Here is a 17,433-nt window from a genome sequence, read left to right as displayed (position 1 = left end):
CATTCTTTTATTAACATCTGGAAGAGTTTTCAGCCTAACCTTCCTTTCACAGAGGGGGCTGTTTGACAGCATCTTGGATGGCTGTTGCTGAAAGAAACTAAACTGCCTGCCTTGCTTAAGTTTAGATGCTCCTTTGACACCTTTGCAAATTGATTTAATGTGTCAAAGTGCTAGTGTTTCTGCTGGGAGCAAGGATTCATGAATAGTTTTGGTGAAAGAGACAGTGCTGAAGAGGGCAGACCATGCAACTGGAAGAGAGGGTGGGAGGAGGCAGATTTGGGACATAAAGAAGACAGAGCTCCCCTTTTTACCAGCAGTGAGTCATTAGATCATCTCAGCTGCTAATAAAATGATAGGCTCCATGTGATAAAGAATAGACTTAGCTGTTGCCCATATTAATGACCTGAGCTTCACAATTCATACTTGGAGCCTGAGCTAGTAAGTGTGATCAGTGGCTAAGATAGAAAAATGGTGTTTGGCTATGTTCTCATGCAGCTTGGATATACTTACACTGTTTTTTTTTTTTCCCAGGGTCATCAGATTCTTGTAAGAGAATAATAAAGTGGTTAAGATGGAAGAGGAGTCAGAACTCTCTGTGCTTGTTTTTGCTACCCATTATGTGACCCTGAACAAATAATTATGAAATTCCACAAATACTTTAGGCTGTTGTAGGTAGTCACTGTTCTTCTTGTGGTTCCATGAACAGTCTGGACCTTGTGTTAACAACAGTGCACTTCTCTCTCTTGTTTTGACGTATTCTCTTTCCTTCCCTTCCTCCCCACCTTCCAGCTCTGCAGTGATTTTTATTAATGGTACCAGATTGTTAGACTTAACCTAACAAAAAAACCAAGTGAATAGTTTTGTCACTTAAGTTTCTCAGGCCCAGAGGGAAGCAGAGCATGGTGTGTGGATCAGTTTAAGCTGTCAAGAAACTGCAGTGTTAAAAAAGACTCTGCTGCTTTCTACTCCTGCCTGCTCTGCCCTGCTTTTGTGGTGGGCACATCTGTGTAGCTGTAGTGAGCTGAATTGGAGGAACTTACACTTAAAATTAACTTCTTTTTTTGTCAGCTGTAGCTTGGATAAATTCTCAGACCCTCACCATGAGTGAGACTGCACAAATGCACAAGAAAACGTTGTGCAGGATGGGAACAAGCGTCTAGATGCAGAAGGTGGTATTTTAGGCAGAGGTAGTGAAAGATGATGGTTATGTATCTTAGTGTTGAGGGAACTAAAGCATGAAGGGACCAGGCATTTTCAGTCCTTAAAATCTCAGAAGACTTGGTAGACTGTAGAGTTCTGGGATCAGCTGATGAAAAAAGCAAAGTATTAACAAGGTTGTTGATCAAAATACTTTATTCTGTAGCAGTCTGACTTTTTGTTTATGGCCTGCAGTAAATCTGGAGAGGTTCCCAGAAAGTCATTGAATGGGAACACTAGATACATTAAACAACTGATAATAGTTCTTCAGAGTGATGAAAACTGAGTGCTTTTCTTAAATAACAAAAAAGATCCCTGACTTTTAAGAGAAGCTGGTCATTGCTGAGCGTGAATGGTCTCGCTGCACTCTAGCAGCTCTGTCAAGATGCTGCTGTTGAATTGTGGGAAGCCAGTTTTGTGGCTCTGCAGGCATGAGGGATGAAACCTGATGGTAGGCTCTGCTCTTTGATCTCTTCTAAAGCTTTCCTGATCAGCCTTTCTTCGGGATAGCTGTATGCTTACAACCTGTAGTATCTTCACCTCCATCAGTGTTTTTAAAATATAAGCTACTATTCAGGATTTCTTCTAAGGAAAAATTAGTGGCTCTCTTCTCCTGGTTTGTAGTAATTTATTTTCAAGGTAGAAGGAAGCACTGATTTCTTTCATGTAGGTCAGTGTAGAGTTGCTATATAGCAGTTGCTTTTACTCAGTTGCAACTTAGACTAGCAATTAAATCAAATGATAACAAGGCCTACCATGTAATTTCACTGCTCCATTGACTTTCTTGGGAATTGCAAAGGACTAGGGCAACTGTGGTAATCAAAATAACTTCTGTGTCACAAACCCCCTAGAATGAGCTGTTAAACCTGCTCTACTGCTCTGCTAAGCAGTGATCCAGATACGCCATCATTCAGGCTGTGGGCACTAAATTCAGAGCTGTTGGGAAAATTAAATAACCTTTTTAATGGTATCAGCTCTGCTTGTCAGAGCTTACCTAAATCACTGCTCTGCTGAAAAATAACTTTTTTTGCAGTAGGATATCTTATTAAAGATGCCTGTTGTAGTGTCTGAGATCTTCAGTACTGTGTTACTGATGGACTGTGAACTGTTTGAGGAGATAGCGGTGAAAATTATCTATACTCATCTGCATATTTTGCTTATCTTTTTTATGAAAGCAGATCCTGCACTATCAGCTTGCAAACACAGCTGGTCTTTCTTAAGTTATGTGACTCATGAGGCTACCAAAGCACTTACCTTGTGTTTTAGCACTTGTATTTTGATTTTTTTAAACTGGGCTTTTTGGAATGGCTGCTCTGGTTGCAGAACATCTCATCTGTGGGGGAATCCTTCCTTGTGGTGAAGATTTCTTGATACTTTTATAGAAAAAGCAAATAGCTAGAACTTGTCTCTTAGGAGAAGTAACCACTCTTTCCCACTTCACCTAAAAGAAAAAGGAAATGAAAGAACTCTGGATTATTTGCAGCTACTGTATTCAATGTAAAGTGTAATGGGTCACTTCTCTATAAAGAGTTGCTTTTGCAGTCTGAAATGCACTGATACTTCATTGTGAACCGCTTTTCACTTTGCTTGTAGAAGTGCCAGGCTGTATGTAGCTCCGCACATATTTTAAGCTGGCGGTTCCATTTAAGCGGTCCTGTCTGCCTTTGGCTGCTTCTTGCTGCGCCGTCCCTTCTTTCATGAGGACAGCTGCTTGTACAGCCACATTGTGAAACCCTATTGAGGAACTGATCTGGTGAAACTAACCCAGTGAAAGAGAGGTGGTTAGTTCTCATCCAGATCGGTTCCCCAGGGTGATTCACTGAGCAGCTGCACAAGTGCTTATTTATGGTGGTACAAATGAGGAGGGTGATGCAGAACTGCGAATAAGCAGCGGAGTTGGCAGCAGGGCGATTTGGCTGGTGCCAATGATAGCTGAATTACAACACAGTGGGTTTTTTGTTTTGTCTATTCAAATATCTTGAGCAAAAAATGATATTAAACACATAGGAGGCAACACTTAACAGAGATTTGAAAATTCCCTTGAAATAATACTTATTGTCACAGAACAGCCACAAGTTCTTGATGAGGAATTTTGGAGCCTATTTAAATTGTCTTCTGGATATGTCTTCATAGCTGATGGTCTCCTGGCTAAAGCTAATTATCTTTGGTCAGGAGAGGTTAATTAACTCTGAATGCTGCCTCTGTGGAGTTCTGAGGAAATCTGAGTAATGCAATATAATATCAGCGACAATGTAGTGGGCAAGCTGGAAGGTTTATTTTCAGGATCCAAGTCCTTCTGTCATCATGACCTCATACTAAAGAATATGAACAAGAAAACTGTCCATGTAATTGGAAACTTCTTCCCTATCAGCTAGGCTAAATGGACAAGTAATGGGACAGGAGGGAGGAGGAGAGTGATGACTAAGTTAGTGATTTAAATAGACATTCATTACCTGTTGCATGCTGAGTCCTGAACTGTGTTGTGGTCTCACAGTCCCAAATTTAATGTTCCTCTTCCAACTGGTTTGGGAGAAGTGAGACTTTAGACTTTGGGATAAATTCCAGACTAAGGGTGCACAGAAGTCACAAACCATGGAGATAAGGACTCTGCTCTTGTCCAGAGATGTAGCTGTAGGTTATGACACTCCACAGCTTTTTCCAAACCTCATTGCACATAGTGAAAGATGAGAAACTTGTCTGGCTTTGCTTGAGGGCTACTTCATTGTAACATACTACTTAAACCAGTCACACAATTAGTTTGCAATCCTAAAAAGACCTGGAGAAAGTTACCCCCTCAGCTGGATGCTATGTGGGCTATTCTTCTTAGATTTTAAGGGATTTAAAAAAAAAATCAAAAATGAAGGGGGAGGTGAACATGGTACATGACTGATTTGTATGCTACTGAAGTTAATTAAAGGAGAGAAATGGCACATAAAATCCTTGAATCATTTTTATAGGGAGTGCAATGTATGTTCAAAGCCACTTCTTAAGGAATGTTTAAGTTGCTTATAAAAATGGCTAGCAAAACTACACAGCTTTAAGGATAGGTTTGAAATAATGTACAAGGTCCATATAGTTTTGTGTTTTTTTTTTTTTTTTTTTAAGTGAGGCTTAATCTTTCTGTTGATATTCCTGATACCAATTTCAAACAAAATAAGACCATGTGGTTCTGCAAATAAGCAGCTTAGGAGGTTGGGTATGGTTTTTTTGTTTGTTTGTTTGTTTTTAATTTTGTATTGCACGTATATAGTAGAGGTATTTGGGCATCCCATCTCAGGCTCTGTTTTTAGTGTAACTCATAAACAGACGTTGCAGGAATGAATCCACCAGTGGTTTTGAGTCTGTCACGTGAGAAATTTAATATTATTCTTATATATTTCCGGGAAGGAAAACTAATATATCACTTAAGTGATATAAAGTGTCACACTTTGATTCCAAAACAGATGATGGCCTTTCAACTCTTCTTAAAAGCCTTTTAGGACAAGCTGCAGAGAAGTTGTCTTTTGGTTTCAAAAGCATTTTGAATCTGCTTTTGGTCAATGTGGGAGTGTTTCTTTTAAGGTGGATCCAGACTTACAAATTAACAAGGTTTTGGGGAAAAAGTAGTATGCTGTAAAATGAACTCTGTGGTAAAAAGATGCACCACACCAATTGTTTGAGGCTTGTAGGTGGTTTGTGGTGATCCAAAAAGGATAGGGAGCCATTTGTCAACGCCCCCATGGTAGATGGGTGAGACACTGGTAGGTTGAGAGATTGATTGGGAGAATATGATACTGAAGGATTTGGTGAGAGCTTTATATATTTGAAGTGGCAGTTTGCCAAGTGCTAAGTTCATGGTAGTCTGTTTTAAGCATGCATGGGTTTTCAGAGTTAAAATAAGAACCATAGCTAAGCAATGATTTAAGACTGGACAGTCCTACAAAATTGCTTTGTTAACTAGTTGAATTTAACAATAAGGTAATAATGTTAAGTATTTGTCAGAGACGAAGGGCGTGGTATGCTTTGAAGTTGAGGATTTTAGCCACAACTATTAAAGCTGTTTGGCACTTAGAGGAGGGGGGAGAGAGAGGGATTGATTCATTCTGATGATTTTTGTTTGAGATACAGTATTGTAGCAAACTAACATAGTGTTGGAGTTGGATGAAATCACCTAAACTAAAGATTTTAGTGACATATTCTAGTGTATTTAATCCAAGAGAAAAGGACTCGGTTATCCAAACAGATGGTAGCTGACAGGCATCAGAAATTTGACTGGGCCCTTAATTTTCCCTGAAAATCTGGATATACCTTTCTGATGTACTTTACTTTTAGTTAAGGTTGTTACAGCGGTTTTCAGGATTACTGTAAATTCAGGAAGTTTTGTTCAGCCAGTTATGTATGGCTCTGGGTTAGGTGGTGGTTTATTTTGGAGCTCTTGGTCCACTAGTGCTTGTTGAAAATAGCTTTGGCTAGGAAGTGTTTCCAGTGTGATGATGCAGAACACCTGGGTGACACTGCTGCTGTTTGATGCTAATAGTGTCACACATTTGCTTGAAACTGCTCAAATAGTTGGGGTGATTTAAATATGTAGAATAAAAATTACGTATAGGACATGAGTAAGAATAGCTTGTCTTGTATATCGGCGTTGCTTAATCTGATCTCATAGGTGCTAGTTGTTGCTTGTCCAGTCAGTGGCTTTGCTGAATGCTTATTGTTTACACTAGCTTTCTGCCAAAGAAAAAAAAATTGAGTGCTTGGTGGGATTTTTTTGACAATGGTGCTTTGGAAATCATTAAAATGCTTTATTACAATAAAAAAGCGTTCAATTTAATTTAAGGAAGTTCTTCAACTATTTACATTTTTTTCTTATTTTTAGCGCCGGCTTCGTCATCTTCGGAATATCGCTGCACGTAACATTATCAATAAGAATGGTTATCGCCTCTTGGATACATACTTCACTCTCCACTTATGTGATAACACCAAGATATACAAAGGTACACTAGGCTTGCTATCAACTTTTTTACCACTTAAAATTTGAATTCTTATGGTATGAATGCTTTGTCCTTTTTTTTTTTTTTCCTTGACAACCTGCTGCCATTGCGTCACATATGCTAACAGTGGAGAAGACCTCTTTAGTTTCCTGAACTTCATAAAAGCTTTCAGTGTTAGCAGCCAAGGAAGCAAAACAGATGACAGATTTGGTAGAGTCTCTTAAATCAGCCTATTTTTGTTATTGCTCTCCTCTCCCTGCCCCCCCCCCCAACAATTTAAGAAACTTGGCGACTTCAAGAGCACAGAAAAGTTAAAGCTTTTGGACCCTTAGTTGCTTTGTGTGGGGGAGAGTGTTCCACTCTGCGTACCAGTTATTTTACAGAGCATAAACCAGCACTTACTATTATTGAAGTTTTCCAAAAATAGAGTTGTCAGCCAATGACACAAAGCATCCAGGCATCTGTTCTGCTTTTGATAACTGTGTTTGAGTGTTACATTTCGTTTCTCTTTAATGCTTTGCTTTCCACTGCAATGTATAGTTCTTTGTTGTGGAGAGATATTATTAAAAATATACATTTATGCCCCTTTTGATGTGGTCAACAGTTGGAGCTTTGTAGGCAAATTTTGGTTTTCTCCTAATTTTTATTTTCAGCTACTGTAGTTGAACCTTGTTTTTTTTTCCAAGGTCATTGTTTCAGAAGGGTAGGAGTATGTAACTTGAGCTTGCTACCTGGATTTTCTTGTAGTGGTTGGTTGAACCTGTAACTGATCACCATTTCTACAGTGTTTGGTGTAAGGGACTGTTCTGTACTCCATCAAAGCTTTATCCTTGGACTCCAATGGACTGAGGGATATTGTACAAAATCTGTATTCCAGCCTCCAGAGCTGTCTACCTAAAGCCTTTAAGCTCTTATTTTGGCTGGGGAAGCCAGGGTCCGTGTGTCAGCACTTGCTTATTTCCATTCAAATACAGGGTTCTTGGCACTTCTGTGAGGTAATTTGGCTGTTCACTTTCTAAGCATCTGGAACAGGTCATCCTTGCTCTTCAGGAAAGCAGTGCAATTAGTGTATCCATGCTGCACTCCTCCAGGAAGATGTTGTATGACAAACTAGTCGCTTTGTGAATGTCATCCAAATATTGTAAAGTACTGAGGCATGTTCTTTCCCCAGAAACCAAAGCCTCAGTAAATCTTGAGGATTATCTTGGGTATAAAGATGAAATGCTAAATTTAAATAATGACTTCTAATAATTAAGTGTGAATGAGTACTTTTAGTCAAAAGCAAGACTGCATTTTAAAGTTTTTCTCATGAATCTGTTGCTGATAAACTAGACCCACTAGCGTTTGTCTTTCATGAGTGTTACTTATTTTAGCTTTTTCTATTTCAAATACTAAGATTTGTATCAACGTTTAAGCTAATCTAAAGGTGTTTTTTACTCATTTTTCTTTAGAATTTTATAAGAGTGAGGTGATCAAGAATTCTCTGGTAAGTTATTTTAATATGGAAAAACTCTCTTTTAAAAATTGTATGTGTACTGCAGTATATTGATTTCTTTGCTGAATACCATAAGTGTTAAATGTTTATTTCCACTCTTCAGTTCTGCTGGGAGCATTACATTCTTCTTCTCAGGTTCTTTTCACAAGGGTTGGAATAGTGAGTTACTGAATAGTAGAAATGCATGTTTGTTTTAACAGCTGTGGAGCAATGCTCTGTTGGTAGTCCTGCAGATAGGACTAAACACTCCAAGGGTAGGGCCTTTTCATGTGAAAACTGTTCAGTGCTCAGTTTAAGCTTTACAGTATATATCCATTTTAAATATTGAGAACACCAAATAGGCAAAATAATGTTAGCTGGATTTTTACTGGTTTAGCTTCTTTCAGTATCTAAGAATTGTATGCATCATAACTCAGGTTTTTTTACATTTAATTTTTTTTTTTTTTTTTTTTTGTTCTAGCTGGTGTTGGCAACAGATATAGCTGCTTTTATTTAAATGTCTGCAAATTGCTTATTCAGATAGCACTTGTATATTACTTTGCTGGGTGTACAGATTCATTAGAAGCTAATGCTTTGCAGTTTAGCAGCTTTGGTGTAGAAGTAGAGGCTCTGCTTGCAACACCCCAAATAAAGGGAGAGTCAAAACAGTGTTGCAGAATATACCACTGATTTCTTTGAACATCTTTTTGTTGTATAGGTAAACAGTAAGGAACATGTACCTGCACATATAAACTTTATATTCTTTGAAGAGCTAATAGCTTTAAGAAACTGAAGTTTGAAAATGCCTTAGAGTTTCTAAATTTTCCAGTTCAGATCAGTGAATGGACCAGAACTGAACTGTTTTACAACTGAGAAGGGGTAGGTCTCATGGTGGGAATATCGTGTTGCAAGTCTTGGGTAAGGAAGTTTGAAAACCTGCTAAATAGACATTTTAATGTCTTCATTAACAAGGTAAAACTGCACCATTTATGGCACACTGGGCTGTAAATGCTTTGAAAACCTGCTGAATGGAGGAAAAGCTGCTTACGTCTTCAAGGCTGTTAAATTGTCCAAGAGACATCTTCCTTGAGACTTTAGGATTTTGAGTTCTGCCTATTCTAAATCAGGAAAAGGAATAACAGAAAGGGAATCTAACCAAAGGAAACATGAGATGGAATGACAAAAATCTAAATAGAAGATGTCTTGAGCAAATTCTGTACATCTATGGGTGTTTTAATGGCTTGTTATTCTTGGGTGTGAATAACTACCAAATATCCCTTCTCCTTAGGAAAACTTGATTAATGCATTCCTTCTGTGATACTTACTGGGTAAGTTAGTGACAACATCTGAGGATTGCCATCAGCATCAGTCAAGGAGAAGAATGTGAACAAACCTGTCAATAAATTATGCAACCTTAATTATTGGGGAATAGATAGGTGTTTTAAATTGAACTTGTGCAATGTAAGGTATACTCTAGTTTTCGGAAGCTGAATTATAACTTGGAAAGTTAATTCCACTTTAAAGTTCCTGATTTGGCTAAACTGAATTAGTAAATTCTGAAGTAAATTCTTCAACATCTTGTAGTGGGAGGAAGCAGAGCCCGCTCTGAGTTTCTGAAGTACTTTACAGCATGTAGCTTTCAACCCAGGTATTCTTTCTAGAAAACAGAATAAGGAAGCAGCAGAGCCTGTTGGCTTCAACTCTGTGTAAAACTTGAAATGGCTGGTGTTCATTATTATTAAGGTTTTTTTAATCTTTGACATGAACTTGCTACTTTCTGAATTGTCAATTTTAGGACTACTTTCAGCTTGAGTTGTTTTTATCCCTCTTTGAATATCTACAGAATCCGACATGGAGGAGTCTGGACTTTGGAATAATGCCTGATCGTCTTGATACCTCTGTCTCTTGTTTTGTTGTGAGGATCTGGGGTGGCAAGAAGGAGCACTTTCAGCTTTTGATTGAATGGAAGGTCAATCTAGATGGGTTAAAGTACTTGGGCCAGCAGGTAATGTGAAACAGTTTGTCTCAACTTTTTACGTAAGGAAACAAACACGTGGATGAACAAATAGATAGAACGCTAAGAACGGAAATGAATGCACTTGAAGGGTGTATTTTAAAGTTTGATTGCAGAGATTCATGTTAGCTTACCTCAGAGCTCTAAATCTTGACTAGCTGAATATTTTAAGTTACCATTGTTGACTGAGCCTCTCAAATGATACTGCTAGTATGTGGTGCTCTAAATTGCAATGCCTCAATTCGAGGAAATAGTGATATGATTGTACATATAGTTAAATGAACATAGATCATAATGTTTGTGTATATTACAGTTTTAATCCATTCTCACGGTAGTGATATCCCATCAGAGATCTCCAGTCCAAGCAGCTTACTGTATAAGGCCTGTTCTAATGCTGCTATTTGTCTCTTACTAGTAGCCTTTTGAAAGAGGTGAAAAGTGAGGTGTTTTCTGTATCGTGGAGCTTATAGTAAAAGTGGCTCAAAAAGAAACCCATATCACATAAATAATAAAAACCAAAAAATAGGGTGCCTTTTAAATCAAATAGGTTGCCCTAATTCCAATGGGCACTTTTCGATTGATTAATTGATAGGATCTATTTAGAATAGATCATAGTTTATTTCTCACTTAAAAAAAAATAATCATTTAGTTTAAATTGGGGTGTTTCAAAGCCTGGGAAGAAAGCTTTATAGGGAACGACTGCTCTAGCTTCACATGGTGCATTGATCCTGGTCAGTACTCCGTGCACTGGTGGGCTGGGAGAGAGTCAGAGGAGCAAAAGTGAGGAAAAACTCATGGGTTGAGATAAAGACAGTTTAATAACTGAAAGGAAAAAAAAGCGGGGGCTGGGGAGGGGAGAACAAGTGATGCAAAGGTAGTCAGTCACCACCTCCCACCAACAGACAGATGCCCAGCTAGTCCGTGAGCAACAGCTAACTTGCAAAGACTGACCCGTTTTTTACTTCTAAGCATGATGTTATATGGTCTGGAATATCCCTTTGGTCAAGTCAGGTCAGCTGTCCCAGCTGTGTCCCCTCTGAAGCTTTTGCACACCCCCAGCCTACTCACTGCGGGGGCAGAGCAAGAAACAGAGGAGGCCTTGGTGCTGTGCAAGCACTGTTCGGCAATAGCTAAAACACTGGTGTGTTGCCAACAGTGTTTTAGTCACAGATCTAAAACACAGCACCATACGGACTGCTATGAAGAAAATTAACTCCATCCCAGCCAAACCCAGTACCCTTCATATTGTAGCTTTCTTTCCATTTGTTCTTACCAGACAGGAGAGATGGCTCCCTAAATAATACGCTCTAGTGCATGGTTTTATTTGAAATAATGTTCTTTGCATTAATAGTAGGATTTTAGCTATAATACTGCACGCTAATTTTGTGTCTACTATGACCATAAAAGCCTAATTTTTAATTATCTTTTTAGGTAATACCATGTGAAAGCTAATTACTCTTGAGACTTACCTCTTTGATTAGTTTCCTGGTCTCTTAGTTTTGTCAGCTGGAAATGCAACAATAGGAAAGATGCTCTGGCCTGTGTTTCTGATTTCAGGATAGAATAGCTGAACATACTCAGTGACCGTTATTAAAGCTGTGACGCAAATACATTCTCTATGGTTAAATTCAGTTTTTTCTTAGGTTTCATGTTTGTCTAGAATTACAGGTGCTGAAAAACTGCATTTGACTATCAAACAGAGCAATTTAAGCTCACTTGTAGTGTAAAGGCATAGTAAGCTGACCGTAAAATGATTTTTCTTCTCACAGATACATGCAAGAAACCCAAACGAGATTATTTTTGGTCTCAATGATGGTTATTATGGAGCTTCATTTGAACAGAAGGTAAGGGTATCTCGTATTTGTTCTGGCTTGTTAGTACTGGTGACAAGCTGCAATTCAACTTCTAAACTTAAATTTTCACACTTGGATGCTCAGAACATTAAAATGCTTAGTTTTGAGAAGAAATACTTTTTTGACATGACAGATAAGAACTGTTATCTCACCTCTGTTACATGGACATCTGAGCTGTTCTGGAAAGACTTAAAGCATAGCATTTTAAGTCCAAAAAAAGCCTGGTTACTGAAAATACGCCTTGACTTTATTCTTTGAGGCATTCAAACATACAACGTTTTGAAAATGGTGTGGCTGTTCAGACTCATTTTCATGGTAAATACAAAAGTCCACTAAGTTTTGGTTCTCACTCTTAAAACCAGAGTTTGTAGCTTCTAAATGGGAACCTAATTTTTTTGCTCTGTTGCAACTCTTTCACCCCATTTTTTTTTTTTCCCCAAAGGCTCCGCTGTAATATTTGTGCTTGTTCAGCCAATATTGTGAGTGCAGCCAAATTAATTACATGGCAGTGCTGATTACTACATTGATGATGAAAAGGTTTAAACTTACCTATTGTAAATAGCACAGCTGACAGGGTCCTTTTTTAATCCCAAATTGCTTGTGGCAGTACTGTGGTATAGATAGGTTGTATAAGGAGTCCTTGGCTGGAGACAAAATGACTCTTGACGCACAGCTACAGTTTCTGCATTAACCACAACCAGCAAGTCCAGTCTTGTGGGGATTTGAATGGAGGCAGTGCCTTTATAGTCAGCAACACAGGTAACCATTCTTATGTAGGGAGAGTGGAGCAAGGGACAAGGTGGCTAAGTGTTCAAAACTCTGGCTGTATGCAAGCCTCCAAACTCTGTTTAGTATTTTGATGGTTATCCTTCAAATCGTAGATGGTTTGGTACATAGCTCAGACTCTGCTTCCTGGTACTGTTAACTGAGTTTTCCTGAAGCAGGATGCAATTCTAGTTTTTCATGGTTTGAGTATTAATAAGCTGGGCCTGAATTCAATGTTGGTAATGCTATCCTCTTTCCTGATTGTTTGTTGTCAGGACTTGCTCCCTAGCTCATAAGCCTTACAAGTACATCTTGGTTTTGGTTCTTGTACGTGCTCCGTAGCTAAGCTACAAATACAGTCATAGCCTATGTAGAGCACAAATAATCTCCTTCTTTGTGCTTCCCTATAATTTATTCAGTTCTTTCTGGCTGCAAGAGCTAGAAATTTATTTTGTCACCCTGCTCTGTAGCTTCTGATTGCTTTCTTTGTCAGTTCCTTGACCTAAATCTCTTCTTGTATAGTACATACCTCCTGTTTTTAAGTGACTTGTCTGCCCTTCAAGCCAAACTAGTTGACACAAGTAAACTCTTACTGTAACCTGAAGAAGCTGTGTGCACCTAAGGGGTATTTCTGCTTTTACTTGGTCTTGCTTCATAATTTTCACGTCAGTGCGGGATATTCTAAACATTACACAGCCCCACTTTGGTGGTTATACTAAATACTCTGAAGCACCACCTGAAACCTTCTGTAGAAAGGGATTTTTGGTGTCAGGTTTTTTTATCTCCTGTGGTGTTTTTTTTCGTTCTGATGGTCATAGTGGGTCTCTGTAATACTTCAACACGTCTTAGTAATAAGCCTCAATTTTTGAGATAATACATGGATGGAATAGCAGTTTTTTCTTTGCACTGGCACATATGAAACTTTGTTATCAAAACCGATGCTTACTAATATAATTTTGTGAGTCTAATGAAAACCTTGTGCACAAAGACACTTCAGTCAATGTTGGAAGCATCCTCTATTTTTGCATGTCTCAGTATGAACAAAGTTAAGGTATCATACTCTTATTTTTTTTCCCCATTGCTCAAAAAAATCCTTGTTACTTTAATAATTCTTTGGACTATGAATTAATTGCCAAAGTAGATTTATGGAGTCTTACAATAAAGTGCATTTTATTAGTGTATTAAATGTCTCTGTCATTAATTAAGACCACTTATGAGCCAAAATAAGAAAATTGTTGGAAGCTGACTGAACCATTCTGGCAATATTTCATGAACTCAGAGTTTCAAAACACACTGTAGATGTACTTCTGAGCATTGCTTGATCCATCTGGAACTAAATGCAAATTCCCATTTTCTGTCCTGTGAACTTAACTGTAATAAGAGAGGTGGGAGCCTAAAAGCTATTGTAGCAGAATAAACTGAAGCAGGGCAGGAACATTAGTGACTGTCACAACTGTTGTTTTTATTGATGAAAATTGTAGATTTCTTGATTAAACGCATATCTCTCTGGTAAAAAACAAACAAACAAAAAAACAAAACCAGCAAGAGCAACATGCTCAAATAGGAATATTCTAATTGCTAAATTGTTTAATTTAAAATCAAAGGACTGGAAGCTTACAGCTTTACTAGGTAATGCACTTTAGCTGCTGTTCTAGAACCTTCAAGCCTGCTTGCGTATAAGGTAACCTTCAAAATGCAGGTTTGTGCTCAAAATGCTTGCTAATTTTTAGGAAGCTCCTGTCATATAAAGGAGCAGCAGCACTCTAGCAGCAACACTGGTGGAGAAATTCTAGGTAAACCAGACAATGGTAGTACTGCAATTTTTGTCTTAAAATAAAATAACCATATCCAGGGCCTCTTTATTGTTGTTAATATCATCACTGACTCTTCACTTTTTTTCCTGCTGATGTCAAAAAGCCTTTAAATTCTGTATCCTTGACAATACATAGGTGTTAGAAATTTTACATTTCTTCCATCTCTTCTGTCCAACAGCAACTCAGCTGTTGCTGATACGCAATGAAAAAATGAATGTTTTCTTTGGGTAATGTTCTTATTCAAGTTGCAGTTTTCTTGCTGCAATGGATACTTAGCTCATGGCAAGAAAAAAGTTGGGAAGTAGGGTTTCCGAAGCCTTTGTGCATGCCTTCTGAGCCCTGAAGGTTATTAGTGCTTTATTGTAGGTGTCTGACAGTGCTCATGTAACTCCTCCTCTAGTGTTTACAGCTTTTCTTCTCAATGTAAATACAAATGTGTGCTCCCAATATAGTTGCTTTGTTCATAACCACATTTGACTTTCACATAATTGTTCCTCCAACTTCTGTTTTTGTTCAAGCTTTTTTATTATTATTTTGTAGTAAATTCTGCAGCAATTTTGCTAGGAGATTTCAGCAAGATTCTGCTGCTTTTGTCACAATCGTGTCCTGTTTATTTTCCTGTTTTCTTTCTGGCATGGGACCACTGGAGCACTTGTTCCTCTACTAGTTTCATCCTCTCTAGTAATCATACAGTGAAACTCTATTTGGATTTGCTCGAACTGGACCAATGTTTGAATAAGATAGATATGAGTGTCAGAGATTTTTTTGAAGCTGTCAGCCTGGACTTAAAGTATTCCCAGTCCTTTAGCAGTTCTCTTAATCTGTTTGGTTTTGTCTGAGACTGCATGCTTGTGTGTAAATCCACTTTTTACCCAGGTTCAACAAAATCAGTTCTGTGTGCTATATTGGCTTTCCTAAACCCAGGTTTCTTCTTCTCTGGTTTCCTCTGCTTTCCTGGCTTTCAAATTTTCTTTCAACCATTTTATGCTTGCTGCTACTAATCGGTCAGATTTGCCCTTGCTATTGCAGTGATATCTTTTCAGAAAATGCATTTAGGGAAGCAGGTATAGCTTTTAGTTAATGACTAGCTTTCTGTTGTCTCCTTAAAGAAATAAAACCTGAACTAGTCTATACAGTTCTCCGTAACTCAAAACATTTGGCTGTGGCCAGGGGTATGGGGAAACAGAAGATTAAGTTATATTCTTCAGGGATACTGAATTGTAGCTATTTTTCAACTGTCAAGCAAGAAAGGCCCTTATCTTTGGAAAGCTGCATCTCTCTCTCCGGTATGTGGTCTCCATCAATGTAGGTAGAGTCTTTACCTGCATATGCATTTATTTATTTATTTATTTATTTTAGCAGCTAGACCCTGGCCACTTTGCACAACCAAAGCCTGTTTGTGTGTTTTCAAATACATGTGCCTATATCTAATAAGTGTTGTGGCAGAGAAGTAGACAAACTCCCCCTTCACAGGGCACACTTCTTTAATAACAAAGTTTGAAATGCTTCCATTGCACATACTGCAAGTTTCCTCGGGGTAGAACAGTTTGTATAGGTGATGTGGTGTCTGACTTTTTGGGAATCTCCTTTCAACACAGTGTAGTACAGGGGAAAAAGAAAAGTCTAAAATATGTTGCTGCTCCAAATTCTTTCCTTCCTGAAACTAGTTATTCTAGGCTGTTCCACTTGTTCTCTGAAAAATTTGCACTTTGCCGTCTGAAGGCAGTGTTTCTTGAAATGACATCAACTTCATGGTGTAAAATGGTGATGCTGATAGTTGTGCATTTTCAGTTTTCCACCATCCTAGTTCATTCAGGCATTAAGATGACTTTATTTTGGTATTTTTTCAGCAGATATATGTATGGATTTCAGCATGTAGGATCCAACATCTTGAGAATGGAAATGAGGAGCTAAGACAGCTGATGATATGGTGCCTCTGTTGCAATATGATGCATAATGTAGTGTAGAGATCTCACAATTATTTAGGTAGAACCTTATTTTTGGTGGAAGGGAATGTCTGCTGCATGGCCTGTGGCAAATGCGGTTGTGTCAGCAGATGTTGATGTGTAACTCTGCATTTCAATGTCTTCTATATGGAAACATCCTGTTGAGGCAGGAAAGAATACATAGGCAGGGATTGTGGTACTTGGAGTTAATCTGTATCACTGTTGGAAAATTAACTGATCATGTGTACCAGCTGGGGCCACTTCATACACTAAAATAAATGCCTTTTTTCCTACAATCCATAAACTTTCTGACAATGCTGCCAGGTGGTTTGACCTACTTAGAATTTGCTTTATCATGTGAAGAAACAGTTCTGAGATTGTGGCATTTCTAGGAATTTGTGTGACTGTACCTGATATGGAAAAGCTCGGTATCTGACCTTTGCAGCGTGAAGAATTGCGGTTTGTCTGTTACTGCTTTGATGCCTCTTGAGCAGAATGTACACTTTGGTCTCTTAAGAATGACATAAGGTTTTTTTTGGTTTTTTTGTAACTTCCAGAAACTTGTTCACATCATTCAAAACTAAGATTGCTTTGATCTTTTAAACATGTTACAGCATGGATAAAGAATAGAGCTTTATCTTGTGGTCTTGTACATCTCTGGCACATTACTGAATAGGCTCTCAGATCTGAAGCTGAAGAATGGCAGTACTGTAAATTGCATCCTTCAGTATTTCTGTGCATAAAATTTGTGCAGTAATGGATTATAAAGTTAAGAAAACATACTCCAGGTCTAGAACACAGCTAAAGTGATGGGTTGTTAACATCTTTATAGGTAAGTGCTATTGTAGGCCAGACTTGAACTTGGTGTTATTGGCACCTTAAATTGTTTCTACCTACCGTACATAAAACTGTATGAAGATAGATTTAAGATACATTAAATGCAAGATAGTTTGTTGTTTTACCAGAAGTGCTTGTTTTTAGTCAAGATGGAAAAATTTTTGATTCTTAAATTAACATTCTTTCTTTGCCTTAAGGATCACTCAGGTACCCTGAAGAATAGTCTTCTCCAGGTGGATCAGAACTGTGTTCGTAACTCTTACGATGTCTTCTCTTTGCTTAGGTAAGGTTTTTGAGAATATTCTGCGTAGCTATTGTAAATTCTGTAGTGTGCGTGGAAGGACTGGACTATCATGTGCAAAGGAGATATCTAGTAGTGCCGATTTACTGCTGGTAGCAAGGAGATGGGCCTTGATATGTGTACTTTCCTTGGTGGTGTCTAGGCTTCTGCTGTATGGATGCTTGAGTGCTCTGAACTAGAGCTGGCTGTGGAGCGAGACCATGGACTTGCCTTGTGAATGTTGAAATCATGGAGTTCCTTTGTTGGAGATCTTATGTGGAAA

At 38.2% G+C, this 17,433-nt stretch overlaps 1 protein-coding gene across 3 annotated transcripts in view; it reads left to right on the top strand.

Annotated features, from left to right (window-relative positions):
* The window catches only part of UVRAG (UV radiation resistance associated), a 108,461-nt gene that overhangs the window by 11,010 nt on the left and 80,018 nt on the right, over positions 1-17,433 (top strand). For all 3 annotated transcript variants that reach the window (XR_774938.1, XM_010576621.1, XM_010576622.1), the window contains exons 2-6: positions 6,053-6,170; positions 7,619-7,653; positions 9,485-9,646; positions 11,425-11,499; positions 17,068-17,153. Coding sequence is in view for 2 of the 3 variants with exons in the window: in XM_010576621.1 (XP_010574923.1) it covers positions 6,053-6,170; positions 7,619-7,653; positions 9,485-9,646; positions 11,425-11,499; positions 17,068-17,153 (476 nt within the window). In the remaining variant the exon portion in view is untranslated. The remainder of the gene's footprint in view (positions 1-6,052; positions 6,171-7,618; positions 7,654-9,484; positions 9,647-11,424; positions 11,500-17,067; positions 17,154-17,433) is intronic.

Source organism: Haliaeetus leucocephalus, unplaced genomic scaffold, assembly GCF_000737465.1.
Source record: "Haliaeetus leucocephalus isolate CR32 unplaced genomic scaffold, Haliaeetus_leucocephalus-4.0 Scaffold536, whole genome shotgun sequence".
In the NCBI taxonomy this organism is placed as follows: Eukaryota; Metazoa; Chordata; class Aves; order Accipitriformes; family Accipitridae; genus Haliaeetus; species Haliaeetus leucocephalus.
The sequence above is the reverse complement of the archived record's forward strand: the minus strand, read 5'-3'. Positions and strand labels throughout refer to the sequence as shown.